At 28.7% G+C, this 18,552-nt stretch overlaps 1 protein-coding gene across 2 annotated transcripts; it reads right to left on the reverse strand.

Moving 5' to 3' along the window:
- Positions 1 to 9,726: 9,726 nt before the first annotated feature.
- Positions 9,727 to 15,250, reverse strand: LOC105134612 (protein IQ-DOMAIN 14-like). Of its 2 annotated transcripts, none has more exons than XM_011039082.1 (6): positions 14,994 to 15,250; positions 13,698 to 13,856; positions 12,631 to 13,044; positions 11,993 to 12,226; positions 11,218 to 11,349; positions 9,727 to 10,654 (listed from the first exon to the last, which is right to left on the reverse strand). In XM_011039082.1, the coding sequence occupies exons 2-6, from the start codon at positions 13,770 to 13,772 to the stop codon at positions 9,923 to 9,925; spliced, it is 1,587 nt and encodes a 528-aa protein (XP_011037384.1). In that variant the 5' UTR covers positions 13,773 to 13,856; positions 14,994 to 15,250; the 3' UTR covers positions 9,727 to 9,922. The 2 variants fall into 2 exon arrangements, with proteins under 2 accessions (XP_011037384.1, XP_011037385.1); XM_011039083.1 differs by having other exon boundaries at positions 14,965 to 15,250.
- Positions 15,251 to 18,552: the final 3,302 nt, after the last annotated feature.

The raw sequence follows: 18,552 nt of genomic DNA on the forward strand, positions 1-18,552 counted from the left end.
ATAGTTTAATGGAATAATAAAAAATATTTTATATAAAGTATTATTTATTTTATAATGTAATAAGAGTAATTAATTCTACAATATTTAAATTTAAAACGATCAATATTAATATATATTTTTTAAAATTATTTTATAACTTAATTTCAAAAGTATTTTTAACCAAACACATTAAACTACTTTTTCTTCAACCTCAATTTTAATTATAGTTTTAACCAAATACCTATTTTTTCAAATCAACTTCAATTAAAAGTATTTTTTATAAAATAACTTTTTTCAAATCACAATCATAATAACTACCACAATACCAAACACACTCATAATCAATAGCAAAATTATTTTACTCTGCAAAAGCATAATGAAAAAATAAAAGCATCCAAAAACAATTATCAAATGACAGATTAATCGAACAAATTTACCATTTAACCCCTAAAAAGACATCAATCCAAGAGTCTTTTCACTGATAAAATCATTATTTTAATATTACACAAAGACATACATATTTTTAGCTTTAATCTTTAGCTTCAAGGAACTTATATGAACGGTGCATCCTCAGTGATATTTTTGGAATTCTTTGAATTGAACTGAATTTGTTTTAAAGATATGATTTGAACTCATTTATTAATCTATTTCAAAATAAATATTATAATTGAATTTAATTATAATAGAGAATTAATTTTTAAATTATAATTTAGTTTATGTAACATTTTATTACGAAAAGGTTATAAATTTTAATTTTAATTTTTTTATAATAAGAATTAATTAATTTAAATTCAAATATATTTTTTTTAAGAAAGTGCATTGAAAAATAATATAAAACTATTATTTGAAACCCATTAAAAATTTCTTTTTCCTGGTTACAAAAATTATTAGTTTTAAAATTTTGACCATGTCACTCTTGGGTTGCACTTGATCATCTTCAATCTTGCTACACAGAAAGAATATTAAAAACTCGATTTCACTAAAAAATAAATTAATCAAAGGTGTAAGAAGGGAGAGAATATATATATATATATATATATATATATATTAATGGATAAGAATCAAATCAACGGGATTTCCTAATAAAATAAAATTAAAGGTTTGTTATAATAGTTACTAGAAATTTATATAATTATTAATTTTACATTTTATAAAATTAATTGAGATATATGTATATTTATATTAATAAATGGGATTGTATTATAAAAAAAATAGATTTTTTTTATAATACAATCCCAAATTATTTATGCATGATGATGTAATATGAGGTTAAGATTCTGGACAAAAAGATAAAAGAAAAGAAAATGATAAAATAACAAATTAATATATCCCACTCGTAGGTTTATGGTGTGGTAACTTTTATTTTTTATTTATTTAAAAATATATATTATTTTTAATAATATTACATATATATTATTTTTAATTTTTTTAATAATTTTTATGTATTAATATAAAAAATTCTAAACATAACTAATCATCCAGCATCGTGAGTTGTTTGCATGGCTTTCACCTTCAGCTAGAGGTTTTTTTAGTTTTTTTAATTTTTTAATATAAAAAAAATATTATTTTAATATAAAGTTAACTTTTAATTATGAAATTCCAATCAACAAAGTTGAGTACTTCATCAAATAGCTTTAGAGTAATGTTTCTACCTTCCCTATCAAAATCAAGTCTCAAATCAAGGTATAAAAAGAAATCTTCACGAATATATATATATTAAGAATATCAGACAACATTATACCAAATATACATAAACATTTGGTGTTGTTTTTATGGTTTCTTCCACATTCCCCTAGAAAGCCCAGATGGCCTTTTCTTCTTCTTTCTCTTTTGGTGTCAAGTTGTCTTTTGTTTTCTGGCACCTGTCCACCTCTCCATTTCCCATCGCATGATGTCTCAAGATTTGTTCATCTTATGCTTTTCAAAAATAACCTCTGTGATACATTATTTATTTATTTATTTATTATAATTAAATTTATTTTTTATTCAGACTATAACATATAAAATTAATTATATAAGAGAGTTAACCATTTAGGTGATGGTCAAATGGTAAGAACTTGGGATCAAGAGGTTTGTTTCCTCTGTGGTCTCAGGTTCGAGTCCTTGGTTGCGATATATTATTTATTTATTTATTTATTTATCACAATTAAATTTATTTCTTATTCAGACTATATCATATAGAATTAATTATACAAGAGAGTTTATTTTTCTTCTTTTAAAAAGGGCTCATTTTATTTTCTTTTAATTCTTACTGTTGGAGGGATATATTAATGTGAGGTTGGTTTAATTTTATTCCAGATAAATAATATAATCATTGAGTTATTTTTATTCTTTAAAATAATTTATTTAGCAGGGAGACCTTTTTTAAAAAACAAAATCGTGGTCGGGCCGTGAAATTTGGTTAGGGGTCGTCCACGGCAATACAGCAGCTGCCCTGTTAAGCACAAACAGCTTAGATGTGTCGGCGCGCCGATCACGCTCTGTGATTAGCTAGAAAGTCAATTAAGTTTTTGTCCTCTGCTAATTACTTGTTGAAAGAGAGATGCATCATCGTTAATTATATATTTAGGTTAAAAACCATGTTATGGTTGTAAAACCTCACACGAATGTTCAGTCTGTGTAAGGTACAGGGGTTTAATTAATATTTTTTTTTAAAAAAAAAGTCAAATGATTCGAGAATCAAGTTTTTATTATATCAAGTTTTAGTTATCATCATCCTTGTGTTCAAAAATCATAAATAACTTAATTAATATTTTATTTTTAATAAAAAATTAATTATCTAAGAACCACGTATCTATCAAATTAGATTTTAGTCATTATTATACTTGCTATTCAAAGATGATAAATAACTTATTTGTTTTATAGTAAAAAGTATGAACTATTTAATTTATTATTAATGATTTTTTAATATTATTAAATTTGTTTTGATTAAATATTTTCAATGTGATATCTTAATTAAAATTTCAATATATTTTTAGTATTTTTTTTTCTCTTCCATCTCTTTTGATAATTTATTATTTTTTTTTTTTTTAGGTGTTGCTATTTTAAATAGTAACAAGCTATAGCATACTTCTCAGTCACCCATATTTTTAATTTACTATGCAAATCTTTTGAAAAATCCATTTGAAGCCATTGGCTTTAACTTTAATAATGTCCTTTTTTTTTTAATATATTTAATGTTTTGGAAAGCTATGGCCTTCATCTAACTGCTAGTCTAAATTTACTAGTGCAATAAATTTGCTTCTACCCATCATTCAATAGCTAACAAAAAGTGGGCGGTAATAGTTAATTTGGCATTTTACGTGGGTCGGCTGTGATGGTGAGTTTGGTATTTTTCACGTGATTGATATGGTTGTGATATAAAAAAAGATATTTTTAATTAAAGTTAATTTAATATTTATATATATTTAATTAAAAATATAATTGAAATTGAGGTTTAATAAAAAATAATTTAATGTATTTAGTTAAATATACTTTTCAAATTAAGGTTATAAAATAATTTAAAAATAGATATATTAATATTGATGATTTTTAATTTAAATATGGTAAATTTAACTACCACTATTATATTATTAAATAAATAATATTTTTTATCAAATATTTTTTATTATTTTTTTAACTTATTTACAATTTTATTACGTATGAAATTCATCCGATAAGGACTATAGTTTTCATGATTTTTTGAGCGTGCAGTAAAATCAGGTAAAATACAGTTAAAAACAAAATTAGAATTGCTATCAAATTTTCAAATGCTACGTCATCGTGCGATATATTTCTAATTCATGTAGTGTTATTGAATAATATTAAATACTAGTTTTTGAGTAAAACACAATTAAAAAAATTGATTTTTTCAGGGTCGGAAATGATTCGATGAACAGTAAACCTTGAATTAATTCACGTAGCAGTGTTCATATGAACAGTGTAAGTGAATTAACATTCTCTCTTTTGATATTCCTTAGTGTCCCTCTTTCTTTGTCTTAAAGCCATTAAACTTCACCTTTGATAAATTATCTTTTGATATCTCATCCAACTCCATCTCTTTCCTAGTACATAGCAAGAAAAACAGAGCAATCATTCATGGTCGATAACAAGTTTGCAACCATGCTGAATAGAAACACCAACAAGATCACTCTTATCCTAGTCTATGCAATCCTTCAGTGGGTTCTGATCATTCTACTCCTCTTAAATTCTCTATTTTCTTATTTAATCATCAAATTTGTTGATTATTTTGGCCTTAAGAGACCATGTCACTGGTGTTCTAGGCTTAATCATTTATTTGAGCCTACAAATTTCTAAAATTCTTATAGATTTCATGTGTGATGATCACGATAAAGAGATTTCCAAATTAGGGTATTGTTCGAATCATAGAAAACTAGCTGAATCGCAAGATATGTGTGAGGACTGCTCATCCTCATCTCATTGTGAATCCTTGAACAAGTTTGCTTTCTTTCCTTAGATGAAACAACTTCATGACCTTTAAGATCTAGAGGGTGGTAAGCTAAGTAAAAATGGTGAGGAGGATTTTAAGTGTTCTTATTATGGTGTTTGCTTGGATATAAAACTATTTTGTGATGATTACTGTTTAATTAAGTCTTCAGAGTTACTCGATTTTTACCCAGAAAAAAAATTTGGTTTTGGATCATCAAGTTGATGATAAAGCTAATACAGAGGATCATCTTGATAGAGAAAGCTTAAGAAGTGAACAGTGCAATATATAGCAACATCCGGGAATGAAAAGTGAAAAGTAACAATTTTCTAATTCACCAAAACCAACAATACAAACTTAATTTTTTGTAGGATCCATTTTCAAAATCCATGTTCAAAAATGTTTACCAAACAGTTATAAATTATGGTTAGAACAAAACATAGTTCCAACCACAATACCAAACAATAAGATAATATTAGATTCAGATGGTGTTGTATTATGTTTACCATGATTTCTAAAATTTTATTTATTTTTATATTTTAAAAAATTAATTTTTTTATTTTTCTTAAAATTAATATATTTTTGATGCTTTTAGATCATTTTGATACACTAATATTAAAAATAATTTTTTTAAAATAAAAAATATTATTTTAATATATTTTTTAGTAAAAAATAATTTAAAAAAAACAACCATAACTACATTCTAATAAAACCACTACCACCAAGATCTTCTTAGGATTGTATGTTAACAATACTCTAAAAGATATAGGGAAAGTAATATAGCTCTTTCTCCACGCCTTTTATTTTTATTATACTAATTAATATTTTTAGTTTTTTTTACATGTTTTTTTTTCTTTTCTCATGATCAACTTAAAAAAAACAAATTTGTATGTTTTACTAATATTTTTATTTGTTTTTTTACATGTTTTTTTACATGTTTTTTTCTTTTCTCATGATTGATTTTTTTTTAAAAAAATAAATTTTTATGTTTTTTTTTAAATTATTTTTGCTTATTTTTTTAAATATTAAACTGGTTGAAAATTTACTTATGTTATTTAAAAAAATATTGTGAATTGCTACAATATTTTCCTATGTAAAAGTCCATTGAGATGTTTTTAAGTTTTCAACTTGCTTGAAAAAATGGATTGAGATTAAAAAAGATTTTTTTTTTCATTTTTTTATTTTGGATTGATTTATTGGCATGGTAATAATATTTACCAGGTGTTTTTAAATGAAAATAGATTGAAAAAAGATTTTTTAGATCCAAAATCAAATTTCCAAATACCTATCCAATATTTTTTTTCTTTCTTTTTATGATTTTTTTTTCAAAATGATTCTTTCAATTTTTTTTTATATTGAGCTGGTTGAGAATTTAGCTTTATAGTTTTTTATATATTAAAAAAAATATTATAGATTACTATAGTATTTCCCCCGCATAGTTTTTGTTTTGGTACAACATTTCTCTACATGTTTTTTTTTTTCAAAATTATCTTTGTTGAATTTTTTTTTTAACATTGACCCAATTGAGAATTTAGCTTTAACTTTCTCTACATGTTTTTTTTTCTTTATTTTTTTTATTTTTTTTTTGCTTTTTTTCCCTAAAATTGTCTTCTTTTTTGTGTTTTTTTTTAGAATTATATTTGTTGATTTTATTTTTTTAATATTAAGTTAGTTGAGAATTTAGCTTTGTGATTTTTTCTTTAAAACACTATTGATTGCTACAGTGTTTTCTCATATGATTTTTTTCCTTGTTTTCTTTTCAAAATTGTGTTTGTCAATTTTAGTTTTTTTATATTAAGCTGGTTAATAATTTAGTTTTATAACTTTTTTCTTAAAAAAAATATTGTGGATTGCTACAGTGTTTTCTCGTATGATTTTTTCTTACTATAGTGTTTCATTATATGTTTTTTTTTTATCTATTTTACTTTTAAAATTATCTTTGTTGAATATTTTTTTTTATATTAAGCTGGTTAAAAATTTAACTTTGTAGTTTTTTTTTAAACACAGTTTATTGCTAAAGTGCTTTTTCATATTATTTTTTTGTTATAATTTTTTTACAAATCAGTAACAACACATAAACATATTATAAACCCGCAATAACATGTAAGCATAACAACTAATACCTTCTTCATGTGTCGTTTTAAAGGGATAACTTTTTATACTTAGTAATGAAGCCATTCATATGGTTTTTATTGTTATATTTTAAAAATAATAATTTAAAAAAATTACATAAAAAATAATTTTTTTAATCAATATCCAAGAAAGTGAGATCCATGCAAAACCATATAATTGTTTTATTCCTGTTTGTTTCTGCGTTTCAAAAGCGCTTTTGAAAAAATTTGAAAATTTTTTATTTTTTTATTAACTTCAAATTAATATGTTTTTAATGTTTTCAAATCATTTTGATGTGCTGATGTCAAAAATAATTTTTAAAAAATAAAAAAATATCGTTGACATGCATTTTGGCACGAAAAGCTATTTGAAAAGCAATAACAACCACACTTCCAGGCACTAACTAAACTTGATTGAATTTGTAGTTGGGTAAATCACAGCTCTAACTATACCAAAAAAAACCCTAAGTACATAATAATATAAAGAAGAATTTAATTACTACGATATTTTTTAAGTTCGAGAGTATAAAACATTCATTTTAAAATCATGACATGAACTCTAACCAAAGGCAGCATTAAAAGGCCGGCCTTAATGTTATCCCTTTTTTCAACTTACAGAGTTCATGCTTTGAAACTAACGTCCATAACAACTAATCAAATATCTTTAGAGAGATATGTTTTCAAGTTCATCGCACGGTCTGAAGATTCCCTTCCTTGAGACATCTAACCAAAGAAAAAACCAAGCAAAGAGCAAAATGGGAGGGTAGGCGGCAGAGACATTGGCTCCATCGTCTCCCTGCTTGGGGCCTTTTCACTTTTATGCTCTCTCTGGATTTAACCCACAGAAGATAAATATCCTGAGCTTCTCATCCCTTTGCTCGAGAGTCCAGATAAGTTCTCCGCATCCATGGAGCCACCGTCTACAAGTTCCCATATTCTTACCGCCGGGATACACTACAGACCGCCCCCCAATACTCTAAAAATGTGATCGGCACAGATGCGTGCACTGGGAGCAAGCCATGCCATGGTGCTGTGGGTGCATTATTTTATGACTTCTGGCGGCTTGGAGACTGAAGTCTAGTTGTCGTGTTTTACAGCATAGGTGCCAAAAGTCCAGGCAAGGTAGCGAAAGTCCAGTAAAGCTGCAAAGGCAGCCTATTTTGTGAACACTTGGCACTGAATTTGAGGCTAGGATTGAACACAAGAAGTCATAGCCATACTAGTTGCTATGCTGCGTGCTGTGGACTTATAATATATTTATGTGTTGTCAGAGAAATATTATTGCTGTAATTTATAATATTTTTAAGAAAAATTAAATTAAAAATCTAAATTTTTAATTAATTTAATATTAAAAAAATTAATAAAGATAATTTTTAAAAAAATCATGAAAAAACAAAAAAAAAATTATGTAGAGAAATATTGCAATAATCTATAGTGTTTTGTAAAAAATATACAATTATAATTTTCAATCAACTTAATATTAAAAAAATAAATTTAATAAATATAATTTTAAAAAAATCATAAAAAATAAAAGGAAAAAAACATGCAGGAAAACACTATAGTCATCTATAGTGTTTCATGAGAAAATCTACCATTGTAATTTTCAACCTACTCAATATTAAAAAAAAATTAATAAAGATAATTTTAAAAAAATATATAACAAAAAAAATCATAGAGGAAAATATTTTAGTATTTAACAGTGTTTTAAAATAACTACAAAGCTAAAATTTTAACCAGTTTTGTATGAAAAAATAAATTCAGTAAAGAAAGTTTTGAAAAAAATCTATAAAAAAACACATGGGGAAACACTGTAATAAAACAAAATTATATGAGGAAATACTATAACAATTCACAATATTTTTTTCAAAAAAAAACTACAAAGCTAAAATTAAAAGGACAATTCTCGACAAAAAACAAAGAAAACAAAAAAAATCATGTAGAAAAACAGTATAGCAATCAAATGTGTTTTAAAGAAAAAAACTATAAAGTTAAATTCTCAACCAACTTAATACTAAAAATAAATAAAATTGATAAAAATAATTCTAAAAAAACACAAACAAAGAGAGATAATTTTCTTAAAAAAAAGTAAAAATAAAGGAAAAAATCATGTGGGGAAAGCTAAAGCTAAATTCTCAACCAACTCAAAATAAAAAAAAAAATCAACAAAGAGAATTATGAAAAAAACATGTGAAAAAATATTGTAACAAAACAAAAACCATATGGGAGAAATACTGTAGCAATTTATAATATTTTTTTATTAAAAAGCTACAAAGCTAAATTCTCAACCAACTCAATATAAAAAAAAAATTAAAAAGGAATCATCTCAACCAACTCAATATAAAAAAAAAATAAAAAGGAATCATTTTAGAGAAAAATCATAAAAAAATAAAATTATATAGAAAAATATTATAGCAATTCACAATATTTTTTTAAATGACAGAGTTAAATTCTCAACTATTTTTTTTTAAAAAAGACAATCTTGGAAATAAAAGATAAAAATTAAAAAAAAAACATAAAATACAAGAGAAAATAATGTAGAAAAAGCTATAATATTTTCCTCATAGTTTTTAAAGTAATAGTTAAATAGACTGTTAATGAAAAAAAAAAGTAAGCACTGGAAAAAAAAAAAAGGAATGGTAATGGTTAGTAAAAACTTAAAAATTTATATTTTATAATTTTACATAATTAAATTTTATTTTTTGGATTTTAGATATTGTAAGATATAATTATTTGTTGGATTTTGGATATTTTATTATCTAAAAATATATTAAAATAATATTTTTTTATTTTTATAAATTATTTTTCACACCTACCTACCAAATCCAATCAATTTACCTAATCATTATACCCTTTGACAATTAATGTCAAAAAACGAAAGGGTGAAAATGATAGTGTCAGGATATGAGTCCTGAATGAAGCGGCCGACACTTCTTGTGAACAAATAGGGCGTGGGAGTTCACGTGAAACCATGTTCTAGCAGCAACTGTATTTTACAACAGCTGTTTGGGACGTAATTATAATTATATTTAAAATATTTTTTAATTTAAAATAAATTTAAAAAATTATTTTAAAAAATTTAAACTTTCTAAAAATACGAGTTAAGAACTCTCACATGAATTCAGGTTTCTTCTCTTTTAGAAGGAATGATTTTTCCCTCTTCAGGAAAAGCAACACAACATGTACTCCTTGTCATCAAGAACAGATAAAATGTTTAAAGCAATCCAAAAAATGTCATTGTATTTTTTTTTTCTTTAAAGCAAACCCTGTTACATTCAAACCATCATCTCCTATTTGTATCTTTATTATGTTTACATCAGTATTTTGTAGCTTGATATCACCATGCACTCAATCAAATAACACGAAAGATGCGGGAAACAAAAGGTGTTAAAAAGATGAGGAAAAAAAATCACACAAATCGGTTAAATGGCTTTCGTCCAACCGTAGCAGGCATCGAGACGGTTGAATCCACACTCAAATCTCCTATGGATTGAATTGACTGATGCTTATCTAAACCCCTTTGAGAGCTTGAATCCTTGCTGGTGAAGAAGGAGCCTTTGTTCCACTTGAAAGATCCAATGCCTTGCGTGAGCGGGAACGAGAGTCTCCTCTTTTCACTGTTTGGGGTCCCTGGAAACCTCTCTTTGGGATTACTATTAGCTCTTGTTTTTGCCTTGGCTGAGACCGTAGGAGTCATGTAGTTTGGCACTGAAAATGGTGGGCAGCTCGTGAGGCTATCGTCATCCTTCAATGGCAAGTCGAAAGGAGAATTCCCTCCACTGGCTCTTGCTCTTGAATATCTAGACAAGCTAGGGCTGTTTGCTTGTGGAGTTCTGAGTAGAGGAGTTCGCGCTGGTTTTGTTGATACAAATGCAGTTGATTTTGAGGATCTCGGTGTGGAAGTATCCATATTATCAAACCCCAGATGTTGTTGCTTTTGGCTACTTGATGGGGGTCTTGGGCTAGGCTTTATATCTGAACGTGGCCTTGGCGGTGTAAGTTGAAAATTCTTCAAGGCTTGGCTTTCAGGAGGATTCGTTGGAGGTAGCTGACGTTCTAACCAGTTCCACCACCATGGAAATCCATTGGAACGGATATCCATGAGAGCTGACTGAGCAGATTTTGGTGAGGCTTTCCACAGCTGTTGGAAAACAGAAAACAAATATACTGAGATGTATTCCTTTTCTTCAAAGCATACTACGTAGCTTCATGGTAGCATCAGTCATGATAATTTCAATTAATTCCCAAGATGATCCAGGCAATAACCCAACACTACTGGATCAATGGGTAGGTGCAAGTCTTGCACAGGGTAATAACTCTGGGTCTTGAATTTCATATATCATGAACAATTGTGTCTCCAGCTCATTGTTCTTTGACTTAAAGTTTCGGAGAACATATTGTCCTAGCTGAAATCAAGCTAATAGAAATGAGAAATGTCATCCCTGATAGCTTATCCTGCAACCCTTCTATGATTTGCTTCTCATGCAATTGGGTTGTATTCTTTATAACAAACAATCTTCAAAACTACATAATTACAGTGCTTACAATGAGATATAGCAATCTTAACTCAACAGTAAATGTTAAATTAATTTCCTATATAGTATGTTAAAGCAAAATTGAAATATGATTGTAACCAAAAGAAAAAAAAGAAAGAAAATGAGCTGCAATGTTTTTGGAGGTAAAAGAGCCATTTAGTGCAAATACCTGGTGGGAATACGAATAAGCCATGGCCCTCTCTCTCTTGACGACTGCCTCCACCTTTCTCTGCGACCTTGCGTCAATTTCCTCCTTTGTCAGAATGCTGTCGTCCCAGTCTTCACTATTACCTGCCTCAGGCTATATACCAATACCCCCAGTTATTACCGAACAGACACAGAAGCAAATATAATGCTGCCTTTATTTAGACAACAACAACAACGATCATAAAATCACTCTTTCATTAACAAGCTAAAGACATACTTTAGCATTACTTCCAATGGACAGCCTAATGGCTAAGATTTGGGATTTCTATGTGGAGTTTGAGGTTCAAATCCTGGGAGGGGTGGGGAGGAGGGCTAGCCTCCATTGTGTAGCCCAAGGGCTGTTGAACCTCCATTGCATTCGAATACAGGATGTACTTAAACATTGCTCTGAGTGAGAAGTGCTGAGATCTTTCCTCTAAAGGAACCATGCATTGATCAGAGGGATAATGCCTAACATGTTCCATGGAAGTACCATGGCCTAAAGAAAAAGGCAGAGTTTCTTTTGGTTACCTGTTACCAACAAACAGGGCACCAAGACATATTGCTTCAAGTATAAGCAGAGACCAAAAGCATGCATCTGAAATTGGAGGCCAAACCTGACTTGCAGGTTTTAGTTGAGATACTTATTTTTAACCCACGCCAATATATACTGATTAACACATTGATCTAGGTTCTCAGACATATAGCTCCTTAATGGAATGGAAAGAAACATAACCATAGTCAAAAAAGGGACTTACCGACTGGCCCCATTTGCCCAAGGTACCATCCACTTCTTTATCATTTTTGTTTTGAGCTTGACGTCGTGCTTGGTTTTCTAGCATTTGGATCCTCCGTGACTGAATCTGAGACTGGACCCGAACCAAGAGCTGCATGTATTTCATTGCATTCATCGTCTGCCGCTTCACATTCTGTCCTCTTATCACTCCTTGAAGCCTCACAAGACCCTTCAAAGCTCTGAAGCTCCTCCTTGCCTTCATGAAAAGTACCACATAGTATCAGTGACAATATTCCAAAATGAATGAGGCGTGCAAGAATGCTATAGGATTGCCTATAATGTTAAATTTGGGATATTTAAAAGCAAAGGCACCCGCAATTATCAGCCAGAAAAATGGCAAAAGATATGGCACAAAAGCAGCAAAAGATAAATTGCAATTCTGGGTAAAAATCCCATTCTGGCAGTCATTTATGCCTGTACACGATTACTTGTATAGATCAACTTCCCAAATGAAGTCTTAAAATGAGGAACTATATAGAGCCACAAATATCAAAAATATATATTTTTTCTTTTCAGCACACTTGACAGCCAGATTTCTTGTTATTTTTCTTGATCAAGTATTCCGTATTATGCAAGCTACAAGTAAGAAGAGAATCTTACAACATAGCCTCTATAGGCTGATTGGATCTTGGTTGCTGAAGCATGATGGTTTCTTAGAGTTGGTTCTGGTCTGTAATATATCTCCTTATGGCGTTGAGCATTCCTAGGAGAAGCTGCTCTAGGGGAAGCAACCCTTGGAGATGCAGCTCTAGGGGAAGCAGCTCTTGGAGAGGTGACTCTTTGAGAAGCAACCCTCGGAGAAGCAGATCTTGGAGGCACAAAGGGTGGTGTAGTCGGTTGCTCAGGAGGTGTGGGAGGCCTGAAAATTAATTTATGCTCTCTTTCGGCCTCATCCAAAATTTTCTCAATACTACTTGGTTCTCTAAACAGGGGTATGAATGAAGTGGTCTCTCCATGTCTTAGCTTTCCACGACCCTTCTTCTTCTTTTCTTTTGTGCTTCTCTTATCCGGTTCCTGCAAGGTAATTAACAGTAAAGAGGATAGGTTTTCAATCCTGCAAGCAGTTTGCAAGTAAAATACTTTGCATGAAGAAGCAAAGAATGTTATCATTTTCAATCCAAATAAAAACTAAATGAGAAACGGGCAAGAAAATATAAAATACCAAGCATGAACAACAAATATTAAATTTCATGAAACAGGTTACGTAAATTTTTCTCTTCCTATACAATGGAGACACGTAGAAGGCCATGAGTGAGTAAAAAATGAAAGCAGCCTGGTACACGTTCTGCTTCATCAATTCAGGATGGTGCATCTTCAAACAATGATGATAACATGCATTTGGACAACTTGCATCAAAGGTTTCCAATCTCTCCAAACTCCATACAGATACGAGCTTTTTATTAGCATAAAAAACACAAACTTCAATTTAGCAGGAATCAGCTGTCTTTCAGGATATAACTTAACAGGCCATGAAGATTTCTGAATTGAATTTAAACTTCCAGCCATTATCATAACAATCTTAACTCATTTTCCTCCAAAGATTGAGAAAAATGATATGATAAAACAAACAAATCCTGTAAAGAACCCAACAAAATACATTTTTGGTCACGCAAAACTCATTTTGAAAGAAGCTGATTTCAAATACAGCATCAGGAATGGCAACTTACATTAGCTAGTTTGTCCTTGGAGTTCGGTAGAAAGACCCTCTTGATTGCTGAAAACCAACTCCCTTTCTTTCCCATGTTCCTAGCATTACTGTCTCCACCCAGATGAGGAAATGAATCGCACAATCAACTGCCTGTAGGACCAAATGAATCTGCGCTTACCTGTGCATGCATGTACTGGGTTACGAATCTAAGCATATCATAGCACAAGAAATATATGGATGCAGGGGAAAACAACATTAACATTAAACGAAGAATTTAGGTGGAATCATTCAGATATGAAGGTTATTATTATGTAGCTGACCACACACCATTGAAAGACTACACTGCAAGAAAATACGAGTTGAAATTCTACCAGATAAACACACGAAGATGGAATTTGAATCTTCACGACTTCTGTTTTTAACTGGTATATTAGCTAGATGGTCTTAACCAAGGAAAAACATGGTGAAAGAAACAAGATTTGAGACAGATAATTAGAAAATAGTTACAACAACTGCAATCGACTAGCTCGATGACAAAATTCCCTCAAGTAATTAGTTGAAGAATTCACATACAGACATACACTCAGACCCAGATACAGTATAGATGAGAAAAAAAAAACCAGGAATCTGCATGCTAGATTCAGATCATTTGTGCCAAAGAACAAAGACAACCTCCATCTTTTCATGTCACAGTCAAATAAATGGATTAAGCTCCAACTCAGTTTGTTAATCAAGGGGTAAACTTAAAGAGGTCAAAGTTGGTTATATGTACAAACAAACACAAATTGCCAAAGCAAGAACTATTTCTGAAAACAACCATGAAAGATAACTATTATTTTTTTAATGAATAAAAAAACCAGAGAAACAAATCCTGGATAGAACTTGATAAACTCCCCATGTACAAGGTTGTCTGTCCAAAACCAGGTAAGAAAAACAGTTAAACCATCCAGGAATTAAGAGAAAGAGCGAGATTGAAGGGGCTCGAAACTAAGAGAGAGAATTTTTTATATATTTAGTTTTAAAGAAAATTAAAACTCTTCAAGAAACAAAATCTGACACTTGAAAGACAAAAGGGGATCCCAAGACAGATGAAGGAATTTAATAAGAAAAAAATCAACTTATGATCACCAACAGTACCAATCTCTCTAAAAAGGAGAAAAATTTCACCTTTTAAACCTCTACACAGCCCTTTACATCTCCATAGAATAAACACAATTACCATGCAACAAAAAGATCGCAACAGAAACATCATAATTCACAGAGGCCTCAAAATTGCAGAAGCTTACATGAACAGAAGAACTCGCAGAGAACATACCTTGTAATTAAAGAAGACCCAGTTTTGCAGACCTAAAAACAAAGGCTGTTTACAAACAACATCTTGATTGATTCCTCTGTTTTCTTTTGAAATCTTTTTAAATATGATCTAATACACACACAACACACTAGTGTATATGCATTTCTTTAGCTTTTGCTCTTGTGTCCCTCCTTTTTCTTTCTTTCTGAGCTTCTTTGAATCAGGTTCTTGGTGCTTGCTTGTATGAATTTTCAACTTTTCTTTATCACCTTTCACCTTTTGTTGGATTTATGAATTTTTTTTTTTCTTTTTGGCTAAATGATCATGATTACGAGAGAGAGAGAGAGAGGTGAGAGTTAACCACTTTGTCACTCAATGCGGCCAGCAACTTCAACTAACTTTACTTAAATGGGAAGACTATTTTCGACAGCAACAATCCCACAGTTTGGTTTGGTACTCTCTCTAACATTTTTTTGCTTATTCATTCAGTACTGTTACCTTTAAACATTACTATTATTTTTCACTGGTATCATATTTTTTAAAAAAAAAATTAAATGATATTACCTTTTAAAAAAAATTAAAAATTTCAAGATTAGACTCTAAGTTAAAGATGTTTATTTTGGGTTTCAAAAATAATTTTGAGAAGATTATAATTTTTTTATTTTTTATTTTTTAAAAAAATTATTTTAAAATCATTTTAATATGTTGATGTTAAAAAAATATTTTAATTTATTTTTAAATAAAAATATTTTAAAAAATATCCGTTATCAAAAAATTAAATAAGCTTAAAGGTATTGAAAACACTGAATATTAATTTATTATTCTATGTAATTTTATACTTTATAACCTTTTATATATCAATTTATAAATAGGATAGAGAGCCTGTAAGATATCAGTTTTGTGTATAACTTATAAATAGAATAGAGAGTCTTAGTTGTGTAAGATATTAATTTTGTGTACAACATGCAAGTTTTATATATAATACATATACCAATGAACTTGTGTATATCATTCTAATTTAATTAAAGGTTGAGATTGATTAATGTAATAATTTGTGTTTATATATGTACATACACATATATTAAGTTTTTTTTATTTGTATGTTTTTCTTGTCTCGTAACATTAAAAAGTATAAGAAAATCTTTTGACAAGAAAAAATATTTAGTTATTAGATAAATACAAGTGAATTAATAAATAAAATGTTAATAGATTATTTGGGAACGTAGTGAAACCTATATTTTTAAATATTTTGAATTTTGTTTAGTATTTTGAATCGTTTTGATACACTAATATTAAAAATAATTTTTTAAAAAATATATATTATTTTAATATATTTTAAATAAAAAAATAATTTAAAAATAATTACAGCTATATTCTTAAACACATTCTAAACCTTATAGAAAAGTGTACTGTCATGTAAAGACTAAAAAGTTTCAATGAAAAAACTAAGGCTATAACAAAAACAATTAAAAAAACATTGAGAAAGAAAAGGCCATTACAAAGACAACATCAACTCAAAAAATAAAACATCTCCACGCTTACTAATAAAAAGAAAATAACATAAATATGCAACCATTAAAAAAGCAAATTGCAGCACAGAAAAAATACAAAATCACCTATGCATGATTAGTTATTGTAATTATTACTATAAATGAAAAATAATTATATGGCATTTAAAAAAATCTAAATTATGTTTTTAAAAAATCCATACATTATTTATAATAAAATTATGCACAAAAAAGGTGTGACCTTCCACACACGCAAAGGTAACTGGTTATTTAAAGGTGCATTTGACATGCAGTGGTGCAAAAAAGAAAATAAATTAAGTTCTTAGAAAACTCTTTACATAATGGAATAGTCAATAATCAGGTGAATTCTGTAGGGCCAAATGCCATTTAATAAGCTCTACAAGTTTTATTTATTTCTAAATCATAGCATATAGTCATGGAGCCGGCAGAACACTCAAGTTATGAATAGGATATTTAGAAATTAATTAATTTTATAAGATAGCTTATCTATTTAGATTTTAAATTCGAGTTCATACACGACTTGGTCCCCCCAAAATTAATTTTGATCTTGTGAGTCTACTTTGATTTTATTCTTTGACCTAGTAATTAATTCAGTGAAATAAAGACAGATTAGAGACCCAGAATTCATCACCAAATTGCAAGCTTGGCTTCTGTTTTTTTTTTTTTTTTTTTTTTTTGTTCTCTTATGTTGTCGGCGTAAAGAACAAAGAAATTTGATTATGATTCCAGACCTGTACCTAGTCCTAGTCAATCTTGCTTAATGTTTGGTCTGAACTGACCCAGTTTTCTTTCCACCCTTCAACATGCTCTTAGAATTGTTGTAAAAATAAGACCATCCTTGGACAAGTTATTGCCGGTATTTATGAGCTTCAATTCATAATATAAAGTCACAAGATATATGTGATTATTTGGAAGAGTGCTAAATGTTGTTTTTTAAAGTATTTTTATTATAAATATTTTTTAATTTATTTTTGACATCAGTAACCTTAAATGATTCAAAAATATATAAAAATACTTTAAAATTTTAAAACAATAACTGGACTGCAACACCTAATATTATTGTAATATAACTTATCTTGCAAGGGAATGAGAATTTAGTTCCAAAAAAAATAAAAACCGAGAACAAAAGCAAAAACCAAGAAAGGGAACGAGAAGGTTGAACAATTCCAATCAATCCCATCAAAATTGATGCAGGAAATAAGGATAAAAAATTAAATTTAGGATTAAGAAAACAGGTTCATGGAGAGACTTGGATTGCCTCCTATTCTATGCTAATGATCCTGCTAAATTTAAATTATCCATATTGTTTTCATAAATTGCAATGGAATACCTATAATTCTTTTGAGTCATCATGATTTATCTTCTTGATCAAGGTTGATTCACATGATAATAACTATAATATATATATAAATCCAATTTGAGAGAGCAAATAATTATTTCTGGCACAAGGCCAGATTTATTTATTTTTTTCCAGAAATTTAGAAGCTATCAATCCAAGATCTCTTATGAAGTCACACCCTCAACTCAAGTCTTTAACTATTTGTTTTAATTCAAGGAAAATTGATGCAGGAAATAAGGATAAAAAATGAAATTTAGGATTAAGAAAATAGGTTCATGGAGAGACTTGAATTCCCTCCTATTCTATACCAATGATCCTGCTAAATTTAAATTATCTATATTGTTTTCATAAATTGCAGTGGAATACCTGTAATTCTCTTGAGTCATCATGATTTATCTTCTTGATCAAGGTTGATTCACATGATAATAACTATAATATATATATAAATCCAATTTGAGAGAGCAAATAATTATTTCTGGCACAAGGCCAGATTTATTTATTTTTTTCCAGAAATTTAGAAGCTATCAATCCAAGATCTCTTATGAAGTCACACCCTCAACTCAAGTCTTTAACTATTTGTTTTAATTCAAGGAATTTTTAAATTAGCACAAAATCTCGCCATCATCAGGAAAACAAAAACATAATTATAGCTATTAAACCCTACGGTTTTGCCAATTTAAAATCAAGTTTAAGTCAATTTTTTTAATTAAGA

This window comes from Populus euphratica, unplaced genomic scaffold, assembly GCF_000495115.2.
Source record: "Populus euphratica unplaced genomic scaffold, PopEup_1.0 scaffold213.1, whole genome shotgun sequence".
NCBI lineage: Eukaryota > Viridiplantae > Streptophyta > Magnoliopsida > Malpighiales > Salicaceae > Populus > Populus euphratica.

Coding starts and splice junctions, on each gene's coding strand:
- LOC105134612 (XM_011039082.1), bottom strand. CDS start 13,772: ATGGGAAAGAAAGGGAGTTGGTTTTCAGCAATCAAGAGGGTCTTTCTA. Junction 12,227..12,630: donor CAGCCTATAGAGGCTATGTT/GTAAGATTCTCT, acceptor CTTTTCATGAAG/GCAAGGAGGAGCTTCAGAGC. Junction 11,350..11,992: donor TGGGCAAATGGGGCCAGTCG/GTAAGTCCCTTT, acceptor ATTGGTATATAG/CCTGAGGCAGGTAATAGTGA.